General features: G+C 46.2%; 1 protein-coding gene across 6 annotated transcripts in view; it reads right to left on the bottom strand.

Annotated features, from left to right (window-relative positions):
* The window catches only part of ST3GAL3 (ST3 beta-galactoside alpha-2,3-sialyltransferase 3), a 425,585-nt gene that overhangs the window by 182,715 nt on the left and 231,783 nt on the right, over nt 1–11,087 (bottom strand). For all 6 annotated transcript variants that reach the window (XM_075067555.1, XM_075067560.1, XM_075067557.1 and 3 more), the window contains one exon: nt 415–509. In XM_075067555.1, coding sequence (XP_074923656.1) covers nt 415–509 — 95 coding nt within the window. The remainder of the gene's footprint in view (nt 1–414; nt 510–11,087) is intronic.

Here is an 11,087-nt window from a genome sequence, read left to right as displayed (position 1 = left end):
TATCTGGTTTGTCAACAGATAGAAATGCTACGTGGAGTAGTATGTGCATTAATGGTCACCACTGCGGGGAAAAAAAAAACACCCTTTGCAACAGTTTAAATACAACACTTAAAGTTTTTCTTATTTCCTTGTGTTGAAAACTGTGGTATCTCAGATACCACAATGTGGATTACTGTAGCAAATGGTTTGTATAATGGCAACCACTTAGCACACATGGAAATAGAATGAGCATCTGGGGGGTTTCACCTATCTCTGCAGCATGAGGACAGGTCACTTGGCAGATTAAACTAGAGCAGGGTGGGCATGCAAGCTGATTTCAGTGACTCACACTGCCAGAAGTCCTGGCCACTTGCGTCGGGGGACTCTGCTCCACAACTATATCTGCTCTCTCACTGACATACAGTCCCACCATACCTTGTCCTTTAATTCCAAAGGGAGGTACAAAGTCCCTGATCCGTGCCCACTTTTTGAAGGAATCATCCAAGAACATTGGTGCTGGCTTGGAGAACCTGAAAAACAAAACAAGAGACACACAAATGTGAACCAGGGAAGGAATAACTTTCTGTAGGAGGCTCTAGGGACTCACTGCCCAAGTGCTGATTGCAAATGCTCAGGAGGAAAACAACAGCAGGTCTATTGTCAGGTTTTATTACTACCTTGGAATCTGTACACAGAGGAACCAAGAGTGGCATTTCACAAACCTGCAACTCACTTCCCACTCAGCAGGTTAGAAAGCCCTGCTAGGTGAGCTTAGTTACACCAAGGCAGGAAACTCTGAGACGCCAGAAACAATCCAAGTTAGAATGAGTTTTAGTTGATGCTAAGAAGCCACTGCCACGTTCTTAATACAAGTAGCAGAGAGTCCTGGGGCACCTTATAGACTAACAGACGTATTGGAGCATGAGCTTTCGTGGATTCTTAATACAGAATCTGCTGGGGTAGGGGCTAGTAGAGGGGAGCCTAAATTTTTCATCTCGTATAACAACCACCTTCTGATTAAAATAGCAGAGAGGGGCTGCCTGGCAAGACAACACAGACATGCAGCAAAGCATTTAATCCCTAATCACTTCAACCACAAGCCAGTTTGTATAGGATAATTGAAGCTTGCCAGGACTGGCACTCTGGCAAGCCTCTGTAGCCACAGCAGTCCCTGGAGCACTTTTCTTGGAAGTTGAGGTACACCTGCGAGGGCACAGGCAAGCATGGGTGCTCATGCAGACATGGGTGCAAAGATGTGCATGTAGGTAGAGCTGCACCAGTGTGTTTGTGGTATATTTTAGGTACTGTGGCAAAGTACCTGCCTCTCCTTTTGTTAGCTCAGTCCTCCTTAGCCTCGGAGACACAGGCTTGGGCAAAGTAAAAGAAAAAAAAACCTTCCCAATCTCGCAGGGTCTGGCTGATCCTTTCTCAGCCAGCCCCTTGCTCCAGTTTCCTCTCCTTCTGGGGAGAATGCAACCTGCCTTGCAAGAAGAGTCTCAGAGTTCAGCTGGTCTACTTGCTGGCAGCTACTCTGCTTCTCTCTTCCTCCCCTCCCTTGCTTCCCTGCCACAGAGGATTTAAAAAGGTCTCCAGCTATTGGGGCCAGCTGAACCTAATTAGTTCCCTGATAACCCCTGTCCCAGCTGAACCTTATTCCTCCAGGGCTAAGCCTTCCGGGACCAATTACTACCCCTCTCCTGGTAGCTAATTGTCCTGAGTTTGCCACAGTACAGATGCACAAGTATGGCTCTGAGAGTATATGTATCTGCAGGGTGAGCTGTGAAAGTAGATAAAGTGGCATCTACATAGGTGGCTGCGTTCATTTGGTCTATGCATGCAGAGCTACTATCTGAGCTACCACACAAACACAAGAATGCAAACATGGTTCAGGAGGTTGTGAAATAGCACTTAATAGTTTACAGAGACTGGAAACCGATGCAGTTCTTTTCTTCTCTAATCAGGAATATCCATTTCACTAAACATACAAATGATCCAGGAGACGTGCCACACCAAGCCAGACAAGTACCGTGACTCCAGAACCACTTACAAATGAAAGAAAACTTGCCCTTAACTTCTGGGACTGAAAGCCTGTGGAAACATTCCCGCTAGGGAAAGACAACAGCTAGTTTGTTCTTTTCTGAATGAAGAATCACTGGCTTGCAGCTAAGATAATGCTACTCTGAAGGAAAAGGTCACCATGCTACCATGCAGGAGCAACTCTGGCAATATTAGTTGCCAAGAGAGACAGGAGTTGAGGACAGATTTAGAGGTCTGGCAGGGAACACTAGTCAGCATGGAGTGCAGCAAGAGCATTTCCCAGCAAGTACAGTAGAATCTGAGAGTTACGAACACCTCAGGAGTGGAGGTGTTCATAACTCTGTCTGAACAAAACATTATGGATGTTCTTGCAAAAGTTTACAACTGAAAAGTGACAATGCATTTAAACTTTACTATGCAGAAGAAAAATGCGGCTTTTCCTGTTTTTTTTTAGTAGTTTATGTTTAACAGCACTGCACTGTATTTGAATTTTTTTTTTTTTTTTGTCTCTGTTGCTGCCTGATTGCTTACTTCCAGTTCCAAATGAGGTGTGTGGTTGACTGGTCAGTTCATAACTCAGGGTTTGTATCGAGTAGAACCTCAATCAGAAATCTGTTTATTTCAGAGCATTAAAACAGCAGCAGCACCCTACTAATGCAAAACTGAAAAGCAAGCTGTGAAAAAGCATGAAAACTGCAGGTGAAGCTAGGAAACAATGCAACCCAGCCACTTTCAGATCCTAGTACAATCACCACACAGGAAGAAGGAACACTGGCTGAATTCCATATCACTTGAAATTTGGTGCAACCACAAATTCAGGTTAAATCAGAAAGAGCCTGCACAAATCACTGGGAGGGGGAGAGAAGCCAGAGGCATCTAATGAACTACCAGAACAGAATGAGTCACGCCCACCCAAGCATCCATTAACAAGATAATCCACAATCATAAAAGTAGGACACAATGGATTGCGTGACAGCTCCAGAAGGAGAGGAAGACAACTCTCCAATGCGCAGCAGGCCCAAGGATGCTAGAAGAGCCCATGGAATCATCTTGGGATCTCTGGAAGTCAGGTAAAGTAATTTTTCTATAATCTAAACAATATTAGATTCAACATTTCTCTGAAACTATCAAAGATTAAACAGCCAAAAGAACTGTAGTATTGACACTGGAGGATTTATCAGATTTAAGCATGGAGTTACATTAAATACCAAAAACTGAAAGTACCTCTCTTTGGTTACTACTTGGGAAATATATAACTCCCCCACCCCTCCCAGCACTGACTGGGAGATAGTTTTCATCACTTCTAACCAGTGCAGGAGGATGTCACACCTGAATTCCGATTCTCCTATTTATTTGCAGCACAGACAAATGGGCAAAAGTCAGGAACTGACTGCTTAGGCCAATGCTGATATGCTTGTGACAGTTAGCAGCCCCTCCTAACAGCTAGTTATAATAGCTGGCAACCATTAGGAGAAATTGGACACTTCACGGACACAGTAGCCTGAACTTTTGAACTGTCTTTCCTTATCAGTCTTGAGGCAGTTAAAGCTGGTCCTAGGCTGATTTTTGCTGAGCAGACTGCAGAAGTGCTAACCACCAATCAAATGCTAACACGACCGAAGCTGTGTGAGTGTGTATAAAAGATTCTTGGTTTTTGTATGGAGTAGAGTTTTTTGTACCAAAGTACAGAACTCTCTTTTCTTCTGCGGAATAAAGCAACCTTTCCTTATCTCTATCTGGCTGTCATTGGCTCTCAGCTAGGTGGACCCGACATTTCAGTAACATGCTGGTTGGAGAGTTCTTTCCTTTTTCAGTGATGCTTGTTAAAAGTTGAGAGGGGGAGCAGGTCCTTCCCACATGAAGAGTCCTCAGCAGACAAAAGTTGGCATAACAGGCTCTTATGTGACCCCCTCCTCGCAGCTGCTGGTGCAGGGGTGTGTTGAGGGCAGGGAGAGGGGAAATAGATGGAGAGAGATGTGTCTAGCCATTCCCATCGGGGAGAGTGTTTCAGTGACCATACCAAGCTAGGCAATGTACAGCAGGCCCAGGCCGCTCAGCCTTGGGCTGGGGCAGAGAATCAGGGACCTGTGACCAACTCTTTGTCAGCCGCCCAGTTTCATGTGCCCAAAGGAAGCTGGGAACAGCACAAAATCTGCCTCAGTGACTGACAACATGCATGCCTTGACTTTGGTTAGTATGGACTACATGATCATAATTACATTTTTCCCATTATTTTGATGAGGAAAAATGTACTGACAGAAGAGTACAGTCCCTTATTTACTGGAGAGAGGCAAATGGCTCCAGAATTTCATCCCGCGTGTATTATTTACCTGACAAGCAACTGTGACAGTGTTTTCATCACCATGGATATGCAACTGCCCACTGTACTGCAATTCCTGGCGGAAAAAGTCACTGCAAATGTACAGCAGCTACTTTTCCGGTTCAGCTCTGCTATTGTAACAAAAAGCCAGACAAGAATGAGAGATGGACAAGGTCATTAGCTCATCATTCCAGGCTGTCCTATCTCCTATCACCAGGACTATAAGGTCACAGGGGCACTGTGACGGAGTTCCCTCGCTGCTCGTGGCGCCTCCTCCTGGCCGTCCTGGGGATCGCCCTCATCAGCGGTGTCTCTACCCATTTTCTGCTCTGGTCTGCAGCCTCTCTCCCCCTCTTGGAGCGGCAGCTTCTGGTCTGTGGCTTGGCCTTTTGGCCAGGTCACTAAGTTCCTCTCCTTCTAGGGAAAAATCACAATCCTTCTGGACCAACGCCCTGTGCCACTACCCAGTGGTCGGCAGGGGAATCCAGGCCTGCCCTCTACACTGGGTTCCAGCCCAGGGATCATACAACATTTAGCCAAGGCCTGTACTGTCATACACCTTGCTGCTGTTTCCCTGGGCTTCTTCCTACATCACTAGCTCCCACCCTCTCTGGGTACGCCAACCTCCAGCCTCCCAACTCCTTTCTCTCAGGGAGTAACTGCAGCCTGCCTTCCTGCAGCCCCCCCCCCTTGCTAATTGCAGCTTCTGGGCTTTTTACAGACCCCTCCTGTTCCTTCCCAGCTGTCCCTGCCTCCAATTAGTTGCCCATGAAGCCTCAACGCTACTCTCTTTCAGTAATGCCCCAATGCTTCATTAACAGAGACCTTTACTCTGCCAACCCCACAGTCCTAAAATGTATGCACTGTTCACTTCCTTTTACAACCCTTCACCATCACCCACAGGATTCCATCTACCGCTGTCAAAGGACAACACCACAGGGTTTTTGAACAGGACAAGCTGTGTTGATAGTAGTAGTTTAGGTAGGTGTACATATCGCCTGCACTTTGTATACTGAGCCATCCAGATGCGCCTCTCTGCACATCAGCTGGGTCCCACGGGCCCATTTCTGGCACACCTCCCCGGATATGTCCCAACCCATTCACGCCCCTCTCCAACCTGCCCCTCACCCCACTTCTGTACCAAGGGAACACATCGCCCTGAAGCGCTCGCTCCCTGCTATACAAAGGTTTCTACTGCTGTTACTCCTCCCCCCCTTGTAACCTGACTTACACGCAGTGCCTTGAGCAAAGGACAACTTAGTTACAGCCGAATGGTGCTCGTGTTTCAGAATGGTTGGAGGGGGCAGTTTGTGGCAGGGCCAGCGAGAGACATTACAGACTGGGTTTCTGTTCCAAAACACTGACAGCTTTACGTTTGAGAGAGAGAACCTCTGACCGCTGATCAACAGAAGTATGCCCTCTCCAAGGGCCAGCAAGGTGTCAGAGCTCCTAACATTTCTATGCCACCCCCTACATCTTCTGGTCAGCCACGAACCCTCTGATTTCCATGAGTGATACTGCAGGTGCTCTCCACCCTCACCTGCAAGGGTTGGCAGCCTGTGCCGTAAGCTTGGTGTCAGTCTCTAAACAATCAAGTGACAAAACAGCAATTCAGGCTGTTGCTGTCGGCACCTTTAAACAAAGAGAAAAACTCGCTCAAACCTTCAAAATGCAAGCGCTTACGTGCAGCGCTTAGAGCAGGGGTCGGCAACCTTTCAAAAGTGATGTGCCGAATCTTCATTTATTCACTCTAATTTAAGGTTTCGCGTGCCAGTAATGCATTTTAACACGGCTCTTTCCATAAGTCTATAATATATAACTAAACTATTGTTGTATGTAAGTAAATGTAAGCAGAGTCAGGATGAGCTGTACCCTGACATCTGGTGCTGAAGTATGGGAAGTGTGGAAAGAATGTCTGGAATGTGAAATCTCAAATATTGCAAGGCACGCCTGCCCCATCCCAGACTGCCCAGCTTGGGACTGCTTTGTGACGAAATGGACTTTCAACCTCCAGTTGGGTGGTACTTGCTAGACAAAGGACATGGGTCCAAAACCCTGTGAATTGAGAGAAGTTGGCGGACAGGGTAATTTGTCCTGGTGGTGCAGGCTCCTTTGTGGAGCTAGAAGCACCATTTGCACCCCCTCCTCTCGCGCCCCTAATCCACTGTGAATGTCAGAGTTGTTTTTTATTCCTAGACCTTCTAGAACAGTTGCCTGACGCTTGAACTCACTTTGGGCTAGTGAGTTGCACTACTAGGTTGGGCTCCCCCTACTATTGCTGAGATCCTAAGAGCATGAAAAATCACAAAAGAGCTGAAATCACTGAGCTGGGAGCACTGATACTGTGCTAAACTGTGGGGAGCCTGAAGCTTTATACTGTGGAACAGAGCAGCTGCGGACGGGAAGCAGTTTATGGGATGCTGGAGCGGACCACGGACAGCTGGTGGAGTTGGAGCGGCTGGCGAGGGACTAGCTGTGGGGCGTGTTGGAGCAGCCCACAAGCGAGCGGAGCCGAGCGGTTTGCAGGAAAATACAACAGGCAGCAAGCTCACGAAAGGCAGCTGTGGAGCGGAGCAGTTTGTGATTGTATTGGCGGAGGAGCAGAGTGGAGAAGCGGCTGCGTTTAAGGCGGAGCAGTTCGTGGAGAGGCGGAAGCAGAGAGTAGAGGCAGGGCATTGTCCCTGCGACCACGTAAGGTGCCCTTTCACCCAGGCTGGGGGAGGAACCTCTACAGATTAGACTTCTTATTCTGGGGTGCATTGACCAGAGGCTTTTGGGTTGTTGGACTTTGGAGTGATTGGACTTAAGACGCTAAGGGAAAGGACATGCCAATGACTTGGGGTGTTATGGTTTGGGTTATAACTCTGTTTGTGTGTTTCTCAATGGGATGCCGCATTGTTCCTTTCCTTTATTTAAAAGATTTCGCTACACTCAGACTCCGTGCTGCGAGAGGGAAGTATTGCCTCCTAGAGGCGCCCAGGAGGGTATGGTATGTAAGTGTCCCAGGTCACTGGGTGGGGGCTCGAGCCAGTTATGCATGGTGTTATTGAAACAGAACCCCTGGATACTGAACCTGGCCCTTGTTGCTGCCAACTCAGAGGGGCAGAAGGGTTACATAAATAAGGTTTTTTAAATGTTTAAGAGGCTTCATTTAAAATTAAATTAAGATGCAGAGCCCCCTGGACCGGTGGCCAGGACCCAGGCAGTGTGAGTGCCACTGAAAATCAGCTCATGTGCCACCTTCGGCACATGTGCCATAGGGTGCCTGCTCCTGGCTTAGAGCAAGACCCTGCCTGGGCAAGTCTCACTCAGCTCTGCTTCTGAGCAAAACTGGCCTACTGGTTCTTGATTGGTCCGTATTCCTTGTGGCCCTTCTCGGCCTCCGGAGGACTGTCTTGTTGGCTACCCACTCTGAATGGATTTTACACAGGCAGGGCGTGTCAGTCCAGCAGGGAGCAGAGAAGGCTGGATAGACACCACATCACATTCAGACACTCTGCCAAAGCACAGAAAACTATCACAGCTCCTGATAAATCTCTCAGATGTGTTCCATATCTGCCCTCAGACCCTATAGGAGGTGCACATCGGGAACAAGGCCCAGATCATTTTGACCTGATTGAATCGTCACTATGTCCAGTAGCTCACAACCTCGTAAGTCACGGGTGAGAGGCTGCAGAGTGGGCAAAACAAGATGCCAGTGCAGACCACCTCTCTGCGCCCCAATCAGCCTGTAGTCAGCAACCCCCATGTCATGGTGCACTGGTTGCTCTCCCACAACCTTCTGCAACCTCGTGACCCAGGAATGGCCCAGAATGAACATGCTGTCAACCGTCAGTGTAGATATTTCTTTTCCCTCGGAGCTCAAGGCACCTGCATGACCAGTTTCAAACCCCCACACGAGTCGTCTTTTGAACCACCACATTATTCTGCCCTGAGATCAAGAAGTAGCCATTTGTACACACCCCAAATCCTCCTCGAGAAGCTAGTAAAATATAGATTTCCTCAAACAACCAGTCCAAGGTTTGTCTACTGCCTATCCTAATTTCCCACCCTCTCCTGCCTGTCTCCAGCTTCTCCCCACCCAAAGTAACAAAACCTTTGGTTAGACTGGCTGCTGACTGCTCTGCTGTGTTCTCAGGAAACGTCCCAATAAAATAAAAACATGTTAAAATAGAGACAAAGTGTAGCAAGCAACATGAATGATTAAATCTTTACTGCACAGGTCTACAAAGGTTTGGACTAGGTGCCCCTGCCGTTATTCTCCTCCCTAGCCCCTACCACTCACCCCCACATTCACCCCTTTCCCAGTGTCAAAGTTGTAAAAAGAGAAGGACGAACACATTTGGAACACGCTTTAAGGATCCAAGACTTCTATGTCAAGTAATAAAAATTGGAAGTAAAATCCTACTGAGGAAAATAGAAAGGAGCATCACCTCTGGCAAGACAAGTGTAAAAGCATAATTAGGCGGCCAAAAAAGAATTTGAAGACCAACTAGCAAGACCAACAAAACAGCAAAAAAAAATATAAGTACATCAGAAGCAGAAAGCCTGGCAAACAATCAGTGGGAGTGACTAGACAATCGAGGTGCTAAAGGAGCACTCAAGGAAGACAAGGTTAATGTGGAGAAGCTAAATGAATTCTTTGCATTGATCTTCACTGCAGACGACGTGAAGGAGATTCACATACCTGAGCCATTCTTTTTAGGTGACAAATCTGAGGAACTGTCCCAGATTAAAGTGTCAGTAGAAGAGGTTTTGGAACAACTGATAAATTAAAAGTAGTTAAGTCACCAGGACCAGAGAGTATTCATCCCAGGCTTCTGAAGGAACTCAAATATGAAATTGCAGAACTACTAACTGTGGTATGTAACCTATGTATGTACCCAATTTTTAAAAAACATTCCAGAGGTGATCCTGGCAACTACAGGCCACTAAGCCTAACTTAAGTACCAAGCAAACCGGTTGAATCTATTGTAAAGAACAGAATGATTAGACACATAGATGAACATGATTTATTGGGAAAGAGTCAACACAGATTCTGTAAAGGGAAATCATACCTCATCAATCTGTTAGAATGCTTTGAGGGTTGTCAACAAAAACGTGGACAAGAGTGATCCAGTGAATCTTGGACTTTCAGAAAGCTTTTGGCAAGGTCCCTAGCCAACATCTCTTAAGCAAGCTAAGTTGTCATGGGATAAGAGGGAAGGTTCTCTCATGGATCAGTAACTGGTTAAAAGACAGGAAATAAATGGGCAGCTTTCACAATGGAGAGACATAAATAGCAGTGTCCCCCAGGGATCTGAACTGGGACCAGTCCTAGTCAACATACTCAGAAATGATCTGGAAAAAGGGGTAAACAGTGAGGTGGCAAAATTTTGCAGATGATACAAAATTACTCAAGATAGTTAAATCCAAAGCAGACTGTGAGGGTTACAAAGGGATCTCACAAAACTGGGTGACTGGGCAACAAAATGGCAGATGAAAATCAATGTTGATAAATGTGAAGTAATGCACACTGGAACACAATCTCACCTATACATACAAAATGATGGGGTCTAAATTAGCTGTTACCACTCAAGAAAGAGATTTTGGAGTCATGGTGGATAGTTCTCTGAAAACATTCACTCAATGTGCAGCAGCAATAAAAAAAGCAAACAGAATGTTATAAACCATTGGGAAGGGGATAGATAATAAGACAGTAAATATCATAATGCCACTATATAAAATCCATGATACATCCACACCTTGAATACTGCATACAGTTCTGGTTGCCCCATATCAAAAAAGATATATTGGAATTGGAAAAGGTCAACAAACAGAGAAGGGCAACAAAAACGATTAGGTATATGGAAATGTTCCATCTGAGGGAAGATTAGGACTATTCAAGCCTGGAAAACAACCAACTAAAGGAGGATATGATGGAGGTTTGTAAAATCATGAGTGGTAAGGAGAAAGTGAATAACAAAGTGTTATTGACAACTTCACATAAGACAAGAATCAGGAGTCACACAATAGGCAGCGTGTTTAAAACAAACAAAAGGAAGTATCTCTCCACACAACGCACAGCCAACCTGTGGAATTCACTGTCAAAGGATGTCGTGAAGGACAAAAATATAACTAGGTTAAAAAAAGAATTAGATAAATTCATGGAGGACAGATTCATCAGTGGTTGTTAGCCGAGATGATCGAGGATGCTCCAGGATGCTCCAGGTGTCTTTCACCTCTAACTGCCAGAGGCTGGGAGTGGACAACATAGGTTGGATAACTGCCCTGTTCATTCCCTCTGAAGCACCTGGCATTGGCCGCTGTCAAAAGACAGGATACTGGACAAAATGGACGTTCTTATTTTCTTAATACTGCCACCATCTCAGATGATAAAAAGAGGGCAATCCTGAGAAACACTAAGCAGAACTATAGAGAAAGAAGCCAAATCTGTTAACATAAAACTCAGAAGTCTGAGCAGACTTTCACAACACTGAAATAAATGGCAGAAATGGGTGGACGTCCTATGCACCTGATGGTCCAGGAGGACAAAGGAGAAGACAGACATTTGAGTGGCATACACAGATACCACAGTGACAGGGCACTAGACGAATGATAGACTACACAAGATGCAATAGATGTTGCTCCCAGCTCTGAGATTTGTCCTCCTTATATATGTGAGGGTTTACGCCCGTGGTTACCGGGTAATACGGCCTAGTGGCCAGAGTCCATAGAATCACCCCTCGCAGGGCAATGCGTCCTTGTAGCC

Source organism: Chelonoidis abingdonii, chromosome 7 (assembly GCF_003597395.2).
Source record: "Chelonoidis abingdonii isolate Lonesome George chromosome 7, CheloAbing_2.0, whole genome shotgun sequence".
Lineage (NCBI taxonomy): Eukaryota > Metazoa > Chordata > Testudines > Testudinidae > Chelonoidis > Chelonoidis abingdonii.
Note: the sequence above shows the minus strand (reverse complement) of the source record. Positions and strands in the feature narration are given on the sequence as shown.